At 46.6% G+C, this 19,982-nt stretch overlaps 2 protein-coding genes and 2 long non-coding RNA genes across 4 annotated transcripts in view; 3 read left to right on the forward strand and 1 right to left on the reverse strand.

Annotated features, from left to right (window-relative positions):
- Nucleotides 1-5,304: 5,304 nt before the first annotated feature.
- LOC147574846 (interferon omega-1-like) lies at nucleotides 5,305-5,961 on the forward strand. The gene has a single exon (XM_086683942.1). The coding sequence runs from the start codon at nucleotides 5,335-5,337 to the stop codon at nucleotides 5,959-5,961; it is 627 nt and encodes a 208-aa protein (XP_086540068.1). The 5' UTR covers nucleotides 5,305-5,334.
- A 60-nt stretch (nucleotides 5,962-6,021) lies between these two features.
- LOC147574847 (uncharacterized) overlaps nucleotides 6,022-19,982 on the forward strand; it is a 29,841-nt gene continuing 15,880 nt past the window's right edge. Inside the window, exon 1 of the long non-coding RNA XR_015243573.1 lies at nucleotides 6,022-6,221. This is a non-coding gene — a long non-coding RNA (uncharacterized LOC147574847). The remainder of the gene's footprint in view (nucleotides 6,222-19,982) is intronic.
- LOC147574848 (interferon omega-1-like) lies at nucleotides 7,095-7,715 on the reverse strand. Its single transcript, XM_086684690.1, has one exon. The coding sequence runs from the start codon at nucleotides 7,683-7,685 to the stop codon at nucleotides 7,095-7,097; it is 591 nt and encodes a 196-aa protein (XP_086540816.1). The 5' UTR covers nucleotides 7,686-7,715.
- Nucleotides 11,697-18,203, forward strand: LOC147574849 (uncharacterized). The gene is made up of 4 exons (XR_015243571.1): nucleotides 11,697-12,599; nucleotides 13,029-13,219; nucleotides 16,063-16,176; nucleotides 16,672-18,203. It is a non-coding gene; the product is annotated as an uncharacterized LOC147574849 (long non-coding RNA).

Here is a 19,982-nt window from a genome sequence, read left to right on the forward strand (position 1 = left end):
TGGGATGGGAAGGTGGCTGAGGAACAGTGTTGAGAGACTATGCCCTTTGGGTTGCCTGAACTCTCTTAGTGAGCTTTTCCATGGCCCTGAATCAAAGTCTTTGGGATTTTACCCTGGATCTTCTACAACACCTAAGTGTATGGTCTGTGACTTTTGGATAAAATCCCAAATCTGCACTCTACTTCACTCTCTGACCTGCCAGTTCTCATAGATTGTTGAGCTAATATTTCCTGAGAGTTCCCGTTCCTGATGTCTCTCCATTCTAATTTTTTTAAAACATTTATTTTTGAGAGATAGAATGCAAGCAGGGGAGGGCCAGAGAGAGAGAGAGGGAAACATAGAATCTGAAGCAGCCTCCAGGCTCTCAGCACAGAGCCCGATGTGGAGCTCAAAACCTTGAACTGAGAGATCATGACCTGAGCTGAAGTCGGACGCTTAACCAACTAAGCCACTCAGGTGCCCCCTGAAGTCTCTTCCTTCTAATAATTGGTTTAGAATGGTGGGAATACAGAAAAACAAGAATCAATCTCTTTTGTGGGCTGGTCGTCATGTTTCCTTACATAATTTGTGTGTGTGTGTGTGTGTGTGTGTGTGTGTGTGTGTGTGTGTGTTTAAACATCAGTCTACCTGGACAGCACTGAATGTAATAACACAACAAAGAGGATCCCAACTGTATACAAATAAAAATGGGAGGAAGTGGGACCAAAGCCCCAGGATTTAATAAAATGCAGAGTAAACTAGGCAAAAGTTATCCATCTAAAGCACTCTGCTGCCCAAGGCAACTGAGCCAGAGAAAGCATACTCCAACATCAAATTCCAGGCATATATTTACTTATGGAATGGTCACAAATGGTTGTAGGTGGAAAGTAGGAAAGACCATCAAAGTGGGAGGGACATATCACCTCATTCAGTCTCTCTTTACTCCCGTTTTACCCCAGATCTTAGATGAGTTTCCTTTTCCTCTTTAGAGAGATAGGCTTGGACCTCACCATATCCTTAGCTTTTGCAGGTCTGGAAATCTCCCAACAGTTTTTACGAATTCCCAGAAACACTTTTATTAGCATAATACACAGAAATTATAATCATCTTCAGCACAAAGGATTTCCCTAACTGAATACACTCTCAAACTGGCACCCAAGGTTATAAAAGATTTGGCCTGGGACCTAGCGCCTCCTTGGTATTGCCTTCCAGTTTCTTTCAGTTACTACCAGCAACCTTGGCTCCGAGAGTGCTCAATCTCACAATGCTGTGAAAAATAATCATGGCAAGCTGAAAACATAGGCCAACTCATAAAATTAGATGTGTTGAAGACTGTAAGAGAGTGAATATTCCAATAATAACCAGGAGTTTGTTTCTCAATCTGATATTCTACATATTGCAAATAAGAGAAAATATTTTTGTAATCAAATGGTGGTTGTTTTTTTTTAAAAAAACACTTTCAAAACTCTTTTATAACCTCCCTTGAACCGTAATTCACATTGTGTCTTTTGGTCATTTTTATATTCTTCTCTCAAATCAACGATATATATTATGTGTTGGTATTATTCTTTCTGTTTTTACGATCAGCACGATTATTCTCTTAACGTATATTGTTTTGAGAGCCTCCAATGGTAGCCACTGGGCTAGATGCCAAGGACTCATGACTTGATAAGGTATTTTCTTGCCCCACAGCTACCTTGCACACTCCCGAGGAGCTATTCTAGAGGAAAGGGATAGATCTTCAAAGGTGCTTCTATGAGTGGCGGCTAGGAGCCGGGAGGTAGCCATGCTTACTTAGCCTGTAGACAGGGCACATTAGCAGACAAAAAGAGTGGACCGGGTGCAATGCTGAAGTTATTAAACGCCATAATCATGAAACACCATAATTTTGGAAGTCCGTAATGGAATAGAGCTCACTATCCTGGGCTTGGAGGTGAATGAATGGAGATGAGAGGTACAAGGTCCATAGGCGAAAGTTAGTTAATTACATGCGTTCCCCCAGTGGTGCAGACTTTCCGTCCACAGGGGCTTCTGGTCAACCTGAGAGGGGACTGGGGGATGGCAGGGCTCGGCGCCCAGGTGCTCACGGATGGGCTGTGAGAGATCACCATGCAGCAGCAGCTGGAAGCGGCCAAGGTTTTCCAGCGTCAGGAGCCAGAATGTGAACATGGCCACGCCTCCACCCTCCCTGCCAGCCGATTCCTACCCTGCATTGCTCAAGGACCTCAGGCATCCGGTCGCACAGAGCAACACACTAAATACAGGGAACCCTGCCCTCACATCTACACCCAAAGAATCCAAGAGTGGAGTTATCAACTAAGTAGAATGCTCAAGCAAGGCCAATAACCACTGTTCCTGCAGAGGGGGCTCCTTAGCACAACGTGGGTTCTGGGTGCTAGTTTTCTTAGGAGCAGGTTGGCGACTCCTCCTTAGAGGAGGAGTCTCTCCTCCTCTCCTTAGAGCTCCTCACATGCCCATTAAGTGAAAGCAAAATCAGGCGGCTGGTCTTGCAAAGCTGAGTACGGTCCTTTCACCCGGAAGAACAGCATACGAGTGGTTCTTGTTTGAGCCTTTGGCAGAAGCAGCCACCTTCAGGCCCTTGTATCCTTGAGTGCTGGTCTGCAGTCTTCCCTCTGCCATGGCCCCCAGCCCCCAGTTCTCTTGCATCGAATTTTCCCGACTTACACTTTGCTTTTCTGTCAGCGCAAAGGTCACTTCCCCTTTTCATTTTCATGACATTCAGACCTATGTTTGTTGTCTTTACGCCCGCACAACTGTCGAGTTTTGCTTTCTAGGAAGGTTGAAATGAGAAACAAAAACCTCTCGAGTCTTGAACATTAGAGAGAAAAACCGTGCAGCCCATTTCCTTGCTTTCACTTCCCTTTGTGTTAACCTCAGGATGACGTAGAACATACATACTGGAGAAGCAGGAAGACAAACCTCGCCCATAGGCCAGTGCCTGAAAAGAAACGTATAACATTTTTACATGAAAAATCACAAATGGGTAAGAAGAAGAAGGCTATTTCTCCCTGACTTACTAGTCTATCCCTCACCCGCCCCCCTGCATTCTCAGCATGAGAGAGATGAACAAAAAGGAAACGCCATAGAATCCTGCAGACTGAATGAACAACGGAAGTTCACTATTTCCTGTAATATTAGCTTCTACCAGGAGATGTCACCATTGAGCGTTTTTGGTGATTTCAGTAAGAGACTGAACCATAAAAGCTGCAGTGGCAACGTCCAAAGCATGTGCTTACTAAAAGGTGAAATTGTTGGCAGAAAGAGTAAGGGAGCCCCGGATAAAGAAAGACAAGATACAGCTTTCAGGACACAAGAGAAATCGTTTCAGGCCCCAGTGATTTTTCCGATTTTCCGTGAACTCGGCCCCACTGGTTCTACTTCCCCAAGCACCCTTCCAGGGAGGTGTCAGAATGGCAAAGGAATGGGAAAACCTCAGTAGTTAACGCACTGTAAGGGAACAAGGGGAGTGCGAAATAGTCTCTACCCGGCATGGAAATAAGGAAATAACCGTATCAGAAGACCTAAATCCGGGGTACAACTCCTAGCGCTGTCTCCAAAGTAAGCAAGACCCTGTTTTCCTCGCCCGACATAAGGAGTCCAAGACCCCATCCAGTTTATACTGGTTCTCTGAGCTTGCCTGTAGTCCCTTCCCCTAGTCTGACCTTCACCTCTGCTTCATTATAATGTTAAAGTCCCAGTCCCAGGAGGAGCACGAGCTTCATTAATGTAACACGGGATGCCTGCATAGGTAGGTTTTCTAAGTCACCCCCCCCTTTACACATGATGACAAAGCTCCCCTAAACATTCATCATAAACCTTAAATAAAAAGCACCCGCTCACCCCTGCTGGGGAGTCACGGCTTTGGAAGTGTTTCTCCTTACTTGATGCAAATACAGTTTCCTGTGTGTGACATCCCCACCTGGTGTAGTCTAGCTGGAACTCACCAAGGAGCAGACTCACCTTAGTTGGGTTACAAAATGATTACAACTGGGTCACTCCCCTACTTACTTAGACAAAACAAACTTTTGCCTTCAGCCTCTGAGAGGGCTGTTGACCTTTTGATACGTGGTCAGGAAAGGAAGGGGTCGCCCCTGAGAATTGGGTCCCTCACACAAACGCTCCAGGGGCAAGGGCAAGGATCTAGGGGCATTAACTGTTTTGCTAACAGAGAAACCAGCACCCCCACAGCAGGGGAATTCTAATGTCCTCAGGACAAGGTGAGCCTGCCCTCAGGGAGTGAATGCAGGACAGGTTGGGTTGACGTCACTCAATCCCTCCAGAGGAAAACTGTTGCTAGAAGTGATAACTACGTTGTCTGTAAAGTGTTGCTGGGAAAATAAGATCATCTTGGAATTACAATCATCATAGCACAAGCACCTTCAAAGAACCAGGCTTCCTGCTGGGGGTACTGGGACAGCCTGAGGAGAACTATAGGCCCCTGGGAAAACAAACAAACAAACAAACTGTGGAGGAAAATATATATGTTAGTCCTGACTTTGTGGTCCCAGTGGAGCATAGCCTCAAACCTGACTGAGGTTCCAGAAGGAAGAGAAACTTCAGAGAAGCTCATTCATTAATAACCATCAACCTCGGAGTGCCTGGGTGGCGCAGTTGGTTAAGCGTCCGACTTCAGCCAGGTCACGATCTCATGGTCGGTGAGTTCCAGCCCTACGTCGGGCTCTGGGCTGATGGCTCAGAGCCTGGAGCCTGTTTCCGATTCTGTGTCTCCCTCTCTCTCTTCCCCTCCCCCGTTCATGCTTTTTCTCTCTCTGTCCCAAAAATAAATAAACGTTGAAAAATAAATAAATAAATAAATAAATAAATAAATAAATAAATAACCATCAACCTCTGCTGCGATCCAAACGGGAAATAAAACGTAGTCCTTGGTTCTAAGGAACTTAATTGCCAAAGATGGTCTGGTGAATCCCTAAACAAATATAGAAACCCTAAGGACTGAAGGAGCTAGCCTTCCTGTGTAGAGAGTAAGGAAAAAAAAGGAGCTAAAATTTTGTTCCTAGACAGTTAAAACAATCAAAGTGAGTGATTCCCATTTGATTGATAAGTATCCATTGGGATGGACACATGGGAAGTCTCCTGGGAAAATAAACTTCCGTCATACAATTATTCACTTAGAATGATGACATCTTCTTAGACAACATGGCGAATGCATAAATGAAAACAAAAAAGGGAAGTAAAAGTGGAGGGAAATGTTCAATGAAAATGTCTGCATTCCCTATTTAAGAGCCATGCTTCGAGTTGGTCCTCAGAGAACCTGGGCCCCGAGGTCCCCCAGCCGTCCAGCTCAGCCCGGCCAGCAGCCCCCTCGGCTTCCCCATGGCTCTCCTGCGCCCTCTGCTGACCGCCCTGGCGCTGCTCAATTGCCGCCCTGGAGGCTCTCTGGGCTGTGCCCTGCCTGGGAGCCACGCGCAGGTTAGCAGGGACAACTTGGTACTCCTGGGCCAGATGCGGAGACTGTCCCCTTTCTTGTGCCTGCGGGCCAGAAAAGACTTCCGCTTCCCCCGGGAGATGCTGGAGGGCGGCCAGCTCCAGGAGGCCCAGGCCGCCGCCGCCGTCCTGCGAGAGCTGCTCCAGCAGACCTTCAACCTGTTGCACACGGAGCGCTCCTTGGCGGCCTGGAGCCCCGCGCCGCTGCACGGACTCCGCTCTGGCCTCCACCGGCAGCTGGAAGCCCTGGACTCCCGCTTGGTGAATCCTCAGGAAAGGGTAGGAGTGGGGGAAGGAAGAAAAGCCAAGTTTGATCCCAAGTTTGATCTTGGCCCTGGATCATGGCCAGCAGGGCACGAACCTCCCTGTGAGGGTTTTGTTCTCCCACTCAGTGTACTGGGTTCCCCTGTTTCCCTTCACGTTCAGCACTTAGCTCATCATCGCCATGGGGGCATTCACTCGGGTCCCCCAGCTATTCATCAGGACACAGAAACAAGCCAGCCTACATGGTTTTGAAAAACATAGAATTCCCGTTTAACTTTTGCTCTCTGCCCGTGGCTTTCTACTCTTTTTTTTTTCAACATTTATTTATTTTTTTGGGACAGAGAGAGACAGAGCATGAACGGGTGAGGGGCAGAGAGAGAGGGAGACACAGAATCGGAAACAGGCTCCAGGCTCCGAGCCATCAGCCCAGAGCCCGACGCGGGGCTCAAACTCACGGACCGCGAGATCGTGACCTGGCTGAAGTTGGACGCTTAACCGACTGCGCCACCCAGGCGCCCCCCGTGGCTTTCTACTCTTAACAGAAATCTTGAAGCTAGAAACCACAACAGAACCAGAGCACCCTTGTGTATGGGCAGGAGGTGGAGGGAGCAAAAAGATTGTGTAGGAGTGAATGGATTCAGTAAAGTAGGGTGGGGGAAAGGGTGAGGGGTAGGGGGGAAGAGTGCCAGGTGTCAGGATCGGCCAAGAAATTCCATGTTTTCCCCACTTCACTCTGGGAGATGATTCCCCTCAGGCATTCACCTGCCACTGTGTGCCGACTGACTATAAATCTGTAACACCTCTGACGCGGGTACCAAAAATTTTGATATTTTCTAGGACACCTTTCAACTTAATGGAAATGCCAGCTTTTAACAGGCATTTTCTGGTAAGTTGTATCACTGTGCCAAAGGACTCAATAGACGAGTATATTCTGATTAGATTTACGTTAAAGAGTAAGGATTACAAAGTTTTTCAGAATAAAAACCTCAAGGAGTGTCCTTTGATATGAATTTAATACATCAAGCAAATTTAATAAAATGGAAAGGAGAACATGTTTTCTAAATGCTAATACAATGTGAAGGCAAATATTGGTTATATAAAAATAAAAATACAGATAGGACAAATGCAAGAATAAATACATAAATAAATACATAAATAAATAAAAAAATAAACAAACAAATAAACAACAAATAAATAACACCTGTGCCGTCATTGCTTAGGGACTGAGGCCTTGGGAGATGAATATTTTTAACCTATTCTTGCTTAATACTACTCACAAAGTAGTCACTGAATTAAATATGCTCTACTAAAGCAGGAATGAGAGTCTCTTGAAGTGAGCAGACATAGTGCAGGGTGATGTGGCACGTGAGTCATTGAGAATCACTTCAAGGTGACCCCAGGTCTCCATCCTTGATGGCCAAGCTGTCTTGCAAGGTCACCGAGGAGGACAAGGCTCTCATGATTTCCAGCCTGACAATTTCCCAGGCGCAGTCACTGTATCCTTCGTCCTCCAGGTAGACGCGGATGTCCTGGAAGTACCTCTTGATGGCCAGGGCAGGGCCGTGCATCTCCGGGGCGCGCTCTCCCTCGCCCGTGGCCTGCAGCAAGCAGGCGTCCAGGGCTTCCAGCTGCCGGTGGAGGCCAGAGCAGAGTCCGTGCAGCGGCGCGGGGCTCCAGGCCGCCGAGGAGCGCTCCGTGTGCAACAGGTTGAAGGTCTGCTGGAGCAGCTCCCGCAGGACGGCGGCGGCGGCCTGGGCCTCCCGGAGCTGGCCGCCCTCCAGCATCTCCCGGGGGAAGCGGAAGTCTTTTCTGGCCCACAGGCACAAGAAAGGGGACAGTCTCCGCATCTGGCCCAGGAGCACCAAGTTGTCCCTGCTAACCTGCGCGTGGCTCCCAGGCAGGGCACAGCCCAGAGAGCCTCCAGGGCGGCAATTGAGCAGCGCCAGGGCGGTCAGCAGAGGGCGCAGGAGAGCCATGGGGAAGCCGAGGGGGCTGCTGGCCGGGCTGAGCTGGACGGCTGGGGGACCTCGGGGCCCAGGTTCTCTGAGGACCAACTCGAAGCATGGCTCTTAAATAGGGAATGCGGACAATTTCATTTTCTGAACATCCTCTGCACTTTTACTTCCCTTTTTTGTTTTCATTTATGCATTCGCCATGTTGTCTAAGAAGATGTCATCATTCTAAGTGAATAATTGTACGACGGAAGTTTATTTTCCCAGGAGACTTCCCATGTGTCCATCCCAATGGATTCTTATCAAATGAGAATCATCCTTGTCCTAAAGACTGAAGTGAGTAGGTATGTAAACACACAGAGACACACTCACTCACTTTGATTGTTTTAACTGTTTAGGAACAAAATTTTAGCTCCTTTTTTTTCCTTACTCTCTACACAGGAAGGCTAGCTCCTTCAGTCCTTAGGGTTTCTATATTTGTTTAGGGATTCACCAGACCATCTTTGGCAATTAAGCTCCTTAGAACCAAGGACTACGTTTTATTTCCCGTTTGGATCGCAGCAGAGGTTGATGGTTATTAATGAATGAGCTTCTCTGAAGTTTCTCTTCCTTCTGGAACCTCAGTCAGGTTTGAGGCTATGCTCCACTGGGACCACAAAGTCAGGACTAACATATATATTTTCCTCCACAGTTTGTTTGTTTGTTTGTTTTCCCAGGGGCCTATAGTTCTCCTCAGGCTGTCCCAGTACCCCCAGCAGGAAGCCTGGTTCTTTGAAGGTGCTTGTGCTATGATGATTGTAATTCCAAGATGATCTTATTTTCCCAGCAACACTTTACAGACAACGTAGTTATCACTTCTAGCAACAGTTTTCCTCTGGAGGGATTGAGTGACGTCAACCCAACCTGTCCTGCATTCACTCCCTGAGGGCAGGCTCACCTTGTTCTGAGGACATTAGAATTCCCCTGCTGTGGGGGTGCTGGTTTCTCTGTTAGCAAAACATTTAATGCCCCTAGATCCTTGCCCTTGCCCCTGGAGCGTTTGTGTGAGGGACCCAATTCTCAGGGGCGACCCCTTCCTTTCCTGACCACGTATCAAAAGGTCAACAGCCCTCTCAGAGGCTGAAGGCAAAAGTTTGTTTTGTCTAAGTAAGTAGGGGAGTGACCCAGTTGTAATCATTTTGTAACCCAACTAAGGTGAGTCTGCTCCTTGGTGAGTTCCAGCTAGACTACACCAGGTGGGGATGTCACACACAGGAAACTGTATTTGCATCAAGTAAGGAGAAACACTTCCAAAGCCGTGACTCCCCAGCAGGGGTGAGCGGGTGCTTTTTATTTAAGGTTTATGATGAATGTTTAGGGGAGCTTTGTCATCATGTGTAAAGGGGGGGGATGACTTAGAAAACCTACCTATGCAGGCATCCCGTGTTACATTAATGAAGCTCGTGCTCCTCCTGGGACTGGGACTTTAACATTATAATGAAGCAGAGGTGAAGGTCAGACTAGGGGAAGGGACTACAGGCAAGCTCAGAGAACCAGTATAAACTGGATGGGGTCTTGGACTCCTTATGTCGGGCGAGGAAAACAGGGTCTTGCTTACTTTGGAGACAGCGCTAGGAGTTGTACCCCGGATTTAGGTCTTCTGATACGGTTATTTCCTTATTTCCATGCCGGGTAGAGACTATTTCGCACTCCCCTTGTTCCCTTACAGTGCGTTAACTACTGAGGTTTTCCCATTCCTTTGCCATTCTGACACCTCCCTGGAAGGGTGCTTGGGGAAGTAGAACCAGTGGGGCCGAGTTCACGGAAAATCGGAAAAATCACTGGGGCCTGAAACGATTTCTCTTGTGTCCTGAAAGCTGTATCTTGTCTTTCTTTATCCGGGGCTCCCTTACTCTTTCTGCCAACAATTTCACCTTTTAGTAAGCACATGCTTTGGACGTTGCCACTGCAGCTTTTATGGTTCAGTCTCTTACTGAAATCACCAAAAACGCTCAATGGTGACATCTCCTGGTAGAAGCTAATATTACAGGAAATAGTGAACTTCCGTTGTTCATTCAGTCTGCAGGATTCTATGGCGTTTCCTTTTTGTTCATCTCTCTCATGCTGAGAATGCAGGGGGGCGGGTGAGGGATAGACTAGTAAGTCAGGGAGAAATAGCCTTCTTCTTCTTACCCATTTGTGATTTTTCATGTAAAAATGTTATACGTTTCTTTTCAGGCACTGGCCTATGGGCGAGGTTTGTCTTCCTGCTTCTCCAGTATGTATGTTCTACGTCATCCTGAGGTTAACACAAAGGGAAGTGAAAGCAAGGAAATGGGCTGCACGGTTTTTCTCTCTAATGTTCAAGACTCGAGAGGTTTTTGTTTCTCATTTCAACCTTCCTAGAAAGCAAAACTCGACAGTTGTGCGGGCGTAAAGACAACAAACATAGGTCTGAATGTCATGAAAATGAAAAGGGGAAGTGACCTTTGCGCTGACAGAAAAGCAAAGTGTAAGTCGGGAAAATTCGATGCAAGAGAACTGGGGGCTGGGGGCCATGGCAGAGGGAAGACTGCAGACCAGCACTCAAGGATACAAGGGCCTGAAGGTGGCTGCTTCTGCCAAAGGCTCAAACAAGAACCACTCGTATGCTGTTCTTCCGGGTGAAAGGACCGTACTCAGCTTTGCAAGACCAGCCGCCTGATTTTGCTTTCACTTAATGGGCATGTGAGGAGCTCTAAGGAGAGGAGGAGAGACTCCTCCTCTAAGGAGGAGTCGCCAACCTGCTCCTAAGAAAACTAGCACCCAGAACCCACGTTGTGCTAAGGAGCCCCCTCTGCAGGAACAGTGGTTATTGGCCTTGCTTGAGCATTCTACTTAGTTGATAACTCCACTCTTGGATTCTTTGGGTGTAGATGTGAGGGCAGGGTTCCCTGTATTTAGTGTGTTGCTCTGTGCGACCGGATGCCTGAGGTCCTTGAGCAATGCAGGGTAGGAATCGGCTGGCAGGGAGGGTGGAGGCGTGGCCATGTTCACATTCTGGCTCCTGACGCTGGAAAACCTTGGCCGCTTCCAGCTGCTGCTGCATGGTGATCTCTCACAGCCCATCCGTGAGCACCTGGGCGCCGAGCCCTGCCATCCCCCAGTCCCCTCTCAGGTTGACCAGAAGCCCCTGTGGACGGAAAGTCTGCACCACTGGGGGACGCATGTAATTAACTAACTTTCGCCTATGGACCTTGTACCTCTCATCTCCATTCATTCACCTCCAAGCCCAGGATAGTGAGCTCTATTCCATTACGGACATCCAAAATTATGGTGTTTCATGATTATGGTGTTTAATAACTTCAGCATTGCACCCGGTCCACTCTTTTTGTCTGCTAATGTGCCCTGTCTACAGGCTAAGTAAGCATGGCTACCTCCCGGCTCCTAGCCGCCACTCATAGAAGCACCTTTGAAGATCTATCCCTTTCCTCTAGAATAGCTCCTCGGGAGTGTGCAAGGTAACTGTGGGGCAAGAAAATACCTTATCAAGTCATGAGTCCTTGGCATCTAGCCCAGTGGCTACCATTGGAGGCTCTCAAAACAATATACGTTAAGAGAATTATCGTGCTGATCGTAAAAACAGAAAGAATAATACCAACACATAATATATATCATTGATTGGAGAGAATAATATAAAAATGACCAAAAGACACAATGTGAATTATGGTTCAAGGGAGGTTATAAAAGATTTTTGAAGAGTATTTTTTTAAAAAGAACAACAACCACCATTTAATGGATTACAAAAATATTTTCTCTGTATGTGTAAGATGTAGAATATCAGATTGAGAAACAAACTCCTGGTTATTATTGGAGTACTCAGTCTCCATTTTTCTCCTCGCCTTTTCAGTAAGTACCTGGAAAGAACTGTCAACTGCTTTTTCCAGCCTGGCAAACAGTGACATAATTGATTAAAATCGGTTGAGTGTAACATCATGTCCTGATTGTTTCCTACAGGGATTATTAACTAAGGGAAGAGTGCACTTCAGTTTTCTTTCTGACAACTTCCTAGTCCTTCATATGGGGAATGATGCCCTGGAAGAATCTCTGGACAGCAATATCCCCATAGGACAGGGCTGAAGGATTTCTATATTCAGCCTTTCCTCCAGTAGTTCCTGGTTTGGTGGTTAAGGCTAAAGGGTAGATTTCTCCAGGAGGATCTTCCTCTAAACTAGCTGTGTTTCCATACTGAGCCGACTGAATATATGCTGGAGAATCTGATAGCAGAAACAGAGATCTTATGCCTTCTGGATTTTGATGATATCTCTACTTTCCTCAGGAAACTTGAATTGGATTCTGGCATTCCAGCCTAATTTATAGGCATTGCTTTTCAGATGCCTGAAAAGAATTCAGGTGTCCGTATTTTCCAGGCTTTGGCTCCAAAATCATAGCGAACCAAAGGAACAGACTCAGCTACCGCTGACCATCAATCACCATTGCCGTCTGCAGAGATCAGGAGTGGAGAATTTCTCAGCTTCATCTGAACCACAGTGAAACTGCAGGTTGCCAGCTCTTAAACAGCGCGCGCCAGGCCCCTCGCTACGCCCCAACGGCCAGAAGGGGGCGCTCGAACTCAACGTAACGACCCAACCGGCATCTCCCACCAGCGGAACCTGCCAGGGCGTCAAACGCCGGGTCCCGCGGAAACCGCAGCTTCGCAGGCAGCGGGGGGCCCCTCCCGGGAGAGGCGCCGCCAGAATCCGGGACAGGGTGGGGCCGCGAGGACAGCGAGCAGACCCCTCCCTTGTCGGGCCTGACCGCCGAGGGGGAGCTGAGCCGCACTTCGCACCGAGCCTTTAATGTTCATGGTCGGCCCCTGCGTGGATCCTCTCCTTTGTCGAGCAGTGTTTCAGCCAGATTGGTTTACAAAGGGCTCATTTCCTCGGGATGCGGGGCAGGACTGAAAGTGCACTTCGTGGGGTATGTTTGCAGATCCAGGATTGTTTCTGGGGGAGAAGGACGGGAGGTCAGGGAAAGGCGGTACGCATCTACAGTCTGGACACGAATCAATATGTATGATTTTTTTGAAATGTAAAGGTTACTTTTTCCTGCAACGTTAAACTGTTGGAAAAATATTGTAGTAGGTGCATTAAAACTCGGATTATTTTAACGTTAAATATTTTATGTCTACCAAACCCAGAATTTATCATTTCCTGGGCTTCGGTGAAAGCAAACTGATGAATCATTTTCAGAACTAACTATTTTGCTCAATTTATCTTCATTTGAGAGAGTTGCCGTCTGAGGGAATTTAACGTTAGTACTGAAACGGTATTGGAGAAATAGCATACACGTGTTTCATTTACATTAATTCTTTTCTCCATCTTTCCCTAATTCATTTCCACATTCCAGGTGATATTCTTTTCCCACAGTTTGAAAATACGATTTTATGGCAGGCCATTATTTTGATAATCTTTTCTTCGGCTGAAAACAGTGATAACTGTCTTGTTGGCACATTTTTAGGCTCGGTCTCCATTTTGACTAAATCAAAATTTTCATCAAGTGCTTCTCTATGTATTGAGACATACACTTCACTATCAGAGGTAAGTAAGCAAATCATAGTCCTTTCTGGCAGTGTCATGTGAATAGTGTTCGGGATATTTAGCAAGGAAATGAACTTCAGTTTCTTTGACAAAAAAATGGGTAGACCAAATGGAATTTGTCAAAATCGAATTTTGCTGCCCCCTTCACCCAACTTGTACAACTCTCAGGCTTTTGTAATTCGAGGCCAGATCTTGTCTTTATTTAAAATTTTGATATTTTGTTCATCAAGGATTTTTTGTCATTAACTTTTGTTGTTAAGAATGTTGCCTTGAAATATTTCTTCATTACTAAGTCATTTGACACCCCCTTTCAGGTTGTGTGTGAGGCAAGTTCCTAACTCACCCAAACCGAATGGCCACACTGGAAAGAGTTTTTGATGTGAAGCGTTGTGATTTTCCTTGGCTGAAAATTATGTCTGAAAATCAGAGAACATCCCCTTTCCCATCTCCCTCATTTTATATTTACATATAAATATATATATATATATTTTTTTTTCTTACAAGTTGTCTTTGTCTTTTTACCATTGTTTTACCTGTACCTTAAAGATTATCACCACAGGTGGCCTGAAACTAAGTGAAGATGCCGGAAGAGATTATTTATGTCAGCTACTTACGCGTTTCACAGAGTAGCTGTAATTTGCCAGACATCTTGCTGAGGTTCGGGTTCTCCAGAAAGAGCTTCAAATGTGCTCTGCTGTAACAACGTAGGCTGGGCTTTGCTGCTTCACTAGGGAACCTCTAGTGCCCAGGGCTCCTGCAGGCAGCCCTGGGCACTAGAGGTTCCCATTTGGGAAGTGGGACTCCCCTGTTCATTAAACTTAACAACAACCGTGGAATTGTCCAATAGTCGAACTATGTCGCACCCAAAATACAAAATTAGGTCCATCTGTGTGAACCGCCATAGAAAGATTGCCGGGATTGTTCTGCAGAACTCCATGTTATATAGAAGCTATACAGTGATGCCTTTGGTATACGCTTATACAAGCGGATCCAAAAAATACATTGGTTCTTGAGTACCAGCTAAATGCTAAGCACTTAATGCTGTTGATCGAGCAGCGAGTCCTGGTTGTGCAAGGCAATAATAAACAACTGAGCCAAAAGTCATAACATAGACTAAAGGAGTATGCCTGGGGAAAGAAAGGCAACTTTCCCAGCTGGAAAGTTCAACGGATTCACCTTGAGAAACCTTTTTCACTATAACAGGAAACGAGGAGAGGAGGGGTGGGGTACACATTTTTTTTTTTTTTTTTTTTTTTTTTTTTTTTTTTTTTTTTTTAGTTTGGCGAAGAGAAATTCTCTTCTGGTGGCTTCTGCTTCCTGTGTGAAGTGGCATGTGATGCATGTGTTGAGGTTGGGGGAATAGAAGTTTGTCAAAGTGGAGAACGTTGGAAATAGTTAAGGACAGGAGACTTGACCATGGAACAGTGATACCAGGTCCCTGGAGCAGGGAGCAATGTCAGTCTTGTTCACTCATGTCTCTTAAATGCACTGAGAAGGAACTTAGCCAAACAGGTGGGATGAATGGAAGTCCGAACTCCAGGTAGTAGTGGAGATGTCCCTTAGCTGGAGACTGTAGGACTGTGGTGGCACAATATACTTGCCTGGGTGATCTTATCTAGCGAGTCTCAGCCAGATCAGGTGCGGGGAGACGCAGAGGGTTTGGTCTTTTGCCTGATAGGAATGATGAATCAAGAAGGAGGTGAGGGTGTTTAGAATGTTGCTTCAGTCATGGTCCATGAAGTCTATTCGTTGGCCAGGGCCTCCATAGCAAGTACTACCATGGACTGGGGGGCTTAAACAACAGAAATTTGTTATCTTGCAGTTCTGGAGACTAGAAGTCCAAGATCAAGGTGTGGGCAGATTAGGTTTCCTCTGAGGCCTCTCTCCTTGGCTTGTAGACAGCTCCCTTCTTGCCGTGTCCTCACTTGACCTTTTCTGTGTCTCTACACCTTCTTATAAGGACACCGGTCATATTGGGTTAATGCCCACCCTGAGGGCTTCATTTTAGCTTAATCACCTCTTTAAAGACCTTCTCTCCAAGCGCAGTTCCATTCTGAGATACCGGGGGGTTGGTACCTAAATATGTGAATTTTGCGGGGCCGGTGGTGGACACAACTCAGCCTATAACATCTACCATGGATGAAGAGAGAACAAAGGCCAGAGGTTGCTGATGGACACCTGTAAGAGCCAGCACACTGTCGTTTCCTGACTAATTGGCCTATGAAGGGCAATTTGGAAAAAGCAAAGGCAGAGGTCAGAGAGTGGGATTCTAGACTGGATGATTCTAGTACTTCACAACGTAGAGCAGCCCCCAGTGAAAAGCAAAGAGCTGTGAGTCAGAAGCGGCTTGTTATGGGACCCACGGCCAGTCCTTCAGCACGTGAAGCCACTACCTCACCTTGGGGGAGTAGTGTTTGCCCTTGGGAACATAAGGAGGGTCACTCCTGAGGGTCACCCCCTCCCTGAGTTCTCTAGCCCTGGGTTTTCTACCGATGTGGTTACTCGTCCTGTCTGAAATTCACGTTAGGAGAGGCAATTTTAAAAATTAATGTTCACCATTTTAATTATGTAACGAAAAGCAGACGTGAATCTTCCCAGGCTTCAGCTGCCGTGTAAGTGTGCACCTGCCGGGAGGAGATAAGGGCTGCTTCTCTAGGCCTGGATGAGGGAGCCAAGGCAGGTGAAGAGACTGGAGGAGAGCCGGGATGAGCTACATTGACCCCACCCTCTTCTCTCCTCCAGGTGGAAATGGCACAAAGGGTGGCTCCAGCCGCTCTTCTATTATTTCATGAGGACTCCTCCTCCTTGGTGACTCCACTTTTTGGTGGCTCTTCTTTTTTCAGCAGTGACTCCACTCGGCCCTGTAGCGGCATTGACCCCGACCATGTGGATGGCTGTGGAGAGACCTTTGGAATGTCTGGCCACGTTGGCTTCAGCGGGCTGAATTGTGGTCCCAGGTGAGCCCAGAACACCCGCATCCTTGTCACAAATTGCAGAACCTGCCTGTGGTTCAGGTGCGGTGTAGGTCCTGAAGAAGATACCCCATGACTCTACCAAGCATGCAACGATCACCAATTATTCGCATTGAGCACACGATCCTGCACAGTGTCATCAAGAATGGCTGTAAGAAAGGACTTACCCATAAAGGGGTCTGGCAGGCATTGCTTTTGTGCTCAAAGACACCCTCCCCCTCTACACCACCTGCTCCACGCACAAGAAAACATGTGCACACACTTGCCGAGATGGCACCAAGTTCAGGTCACCTCGTCGGTGTTCTAGGCAGCCACCAGCAGGTGGAGCCTGAGTCAGGTACTGGGGGAGAAGAGCAAGGAATGGGAGTGGCCTGATTCGTGGTGATAGAGACCTTCTCCTTCCTTCCCACCCGTCTGTGTCCCTCCTTTTCACCCACTCAACCCTTGACCCTTCCCCACGCTCTCCTCACTTCGCTACAGGTGCTGTGCATCTGCAGTGTGAACGTTCCTGTCACTGATGACCGGGCGACCCATTTGCCCTGCTTTGGTGTTGTTGAGCCGGGCAACGCCTCAGGGGGACCAAATGGCAGAGAGAATTGACTTTTGAGTTCAAAGTTTGTTTCAAAACAGATGGGTCTTGCGGACAATGCCCACCTCTGAGTAGACCTGTTGTCGTCTCAGGCCTGAGCACATCCATCTCAGCACCTAGTTTGCAGTACTGACCCCCTTCGTTGCTGGGCTGCCTGGTGGGCAGGAGAGGGGGTGACCCGTGTCATGGCTCACTGTTCATGTCCCTAATTTTGCATCCAGCTCCTTTCCAGTGGCTTAGAGAGTGACATGCGTGTTACTGGAAGACATGTGTCCGTTTCTTTCCTGAACCCGTAAACAGTGTTTTCTCCTTTCCCTCCCGGCTTTGCTGAGCCAATTTTATCAGCTGCCCTGCCTGCAGCTACCTCCCTATCGGGAGGGGAAAGTGGAGAACACATCCTGCTTTAGCAACCCCAACACGCCCGTGGTCCACGCTTCCCGACAGACCGCCACCACCAGCAGCACTTTACCAGAACAGAGCCCCAAGTTCTGCGTCCCCTCCTGGCCCCAGGGCACGTCCTGTGGGGGTGGGGGGCCAACGGTATGCTTTCACCGAGGCTGAGAAATGAGTCGCAGTGCCCACTTCTGCAGCTGTCATCCGGAAGGGAATGGGATCTTGGGCGCAGGTGGAAACTGTGCCCCACCATAGATTCATGGTCCTAGATGTTTCCCCCTCACCCTCTGAACTCAAGGCTTCACTACAGCAATTTTGAGTTCCACGGGTGGGGTGTAGGAGTTACAGTCCCTGCTCTCCACTGGGGCCAGCTCAACACCTTTGCAAGGGGTTCGTGCTAAACTTGTGTGCAGTCCTAAACTGGCCTCATCTCTGTCCTGAATATTTGGATGATACTTGACCCCAGCTTCCTGGAGGGAGCGCTAGATCTTGACTGCCCTTGTGTTAGTTAGTGATAGGAGATTTGCCAGGTACCCAGGCAGATAATGTAGGAAGATGACAATTGGTGGATGGTGGAGAGCAAGGCCCAGGGGTGCAGGGCAGGGACTCTCTATGAACCCAGGCTCTAGAAGGGGTGACTTATGGGCCCTTGATCTGTCCTGAGAGCCCACAACCACCTTGGGAGAAGGGATTGTGACATTTACTTGGTGCTGTGGGCGTACAATCTCACACAATCTAGCTCTTCTGGGTATGCTTAACATGTCCAGAAAAGTGTGTATATAAATCTTGTGCGATTCCTGTGGCCAAAACAAAGCTGTCAACTTTGAACACGTGTGGAATCCCAGAGAATGTCCACCATGTCTTTAAGGTGAGGTACACAAGGTTATGGAGATACAGGTATTCGATGTTTCACCTTCTACCCCTCAGAAAAAATGTTGAGCACACACCTCCAATGTTTATTTTTATTTATAATGTATATATTATAGTTATAAGATACTATGCATATTATAAAGTGTATGCTTGTAATAGAGATTTTAAGATGGATAAGAATCTATGATAAAATTTTTTTTTAATGTTTATTTTTGACAGCACATGCGGGGGAGGGGCAGAGAGAGAGGGAGACACAGAATCGGAAGCAGTCTCCAGGCTCTGAACTGTCCACACAGAGCCCGATGCGGGACTTGAACCCATAAACTGTGAGATCATGACCTGAGTCAAAGTCGGATACTTAAACAACTTAGCCACCAAGGAGTCCCTATGATAAAACATTTTTAAATTATATTTTTATTATTAAAGGGACATCATGATTTGTCCTCAAAAAATACACATAATATGCCCCTAGGACAATGTGACAATCTGCATCAATATGCAGGGTAATTACAGGAATATAATGATATTTCATAGAATCCAAGTAAAGGTTAAACAGTAAAACTTGAGAAGAGGTAAGAACTACATAAACTCTAACAACCTCAGAACATTGTCATTAATGTGACTTAGCTCCTAAGTCTAAGGTTCTGGCTTTCTTGAGTCAATTTTTTTTTCATTAGAGAGTGCTTTTTTTTTTTAATTAGGTGAGCAGGGGAGAGAGGTGGGGGGGGGAGACAGAGAGAGAGAGAGAGAGAGAGAGAGAGAATCTTAAGTAGGGTCCACACTCAGCATGGAGCCTAATCCCATGATGCTGGGGTCATGATCTAAGCCAAAATCAAGAGTTGGACACTCAACCAAATGAGCCACCCAGACACCCATTGAGTCAAATTTTTTAAGAATAGCTATCTGATTGGCAACAGCAATATAGCTTCCAGATCCTGACGTCATAGCTGAAGGGCAGTTCTAGAAGGGCTGTGAAAACAGATAATGTGGCTACTCCATCCCACCCTTGGCTTCCCAATGTCCACATCTTTCCCATTCCCTCTATTTCAATGATGCCCAATTCAGCGATCCCATCTGTAACTGTAATGCCCTCAATCAGAGACAACTATCACATCCATAAATTGCTACTAATAAACATCATAGGGCCACTGTTCCCCAAGTGTACTTTGCCCAGCACAGTCCTGTTGTGCCTTTTTGCAACGTGTGGACCAGGATGAAAATTTGAGTATGACCATCCAAAAGAAGCAAAAGGAAGAGAAAAAAACTTTTATAAGAAGGAATAATAAAATAAAAGGGTAGTTTTTCCATTTTTTGTACAATCAAGAAGAACAAATATCTTCTAGAGACTGAAGAGCTAATTGCTGCAAGTGGTAAGGAGGCAGTGATTGGATGGTAGAATATTCTTTTCTTCCCATCACATTCTTTTTACTTATTCAGCTCCTCAGTCGGCCTTGTTTGTGTGGTTGTATATATATATATTTTTTCATCACAAGATTCCTTTTAATGGTGTTAGGTGACCCACTCTCACATCCAGTGCATTTAAACTGCTCAGCTTTTCTTTAATTATGAAACATGTTTTCATTATAAAAAATGTTTAACAGTGTGTAAATAGTGGAAGACTGCCACCAAATTCCCTGTATAAAACACTATAAATAATTTGACATATATCTTTGTAGATCCATATTCTATACATATACATATATGTCAAGATTCAGCTTTTTTTTCCCCTCAAGTTAACATACGGTGTAGTCTTGGCCTCAGGAAGAGAACCCAGGAGGCTACCCCCTTGTGCGCATCCCAACAAGTGCCCTCCTTAATGCCCATCACCCATTTACCCCACCCGCATCAATTCTGTTTGTTCCCTGTATTTAAGAGTCTCTTACGGTTTGCCTCCCTCTCTGTTTTTATCTTATTTTTCCTTCCTTTCCCCTATGATCAT

This window comes from Puma concolor, chromosome D4, assembly GCF_028749965.1.
Source record: "Puma concolor isolate L17-30 chromosome D4, mPumCon1.1.hap2, whole genome shotgun sequence".
NCBI classification, from domain to species: domain Eukaryota; kingdom Metazoa; phylum Chordata; class Mammalia; order Carnivora; family Felidae; genus Puma; species Puma concolor.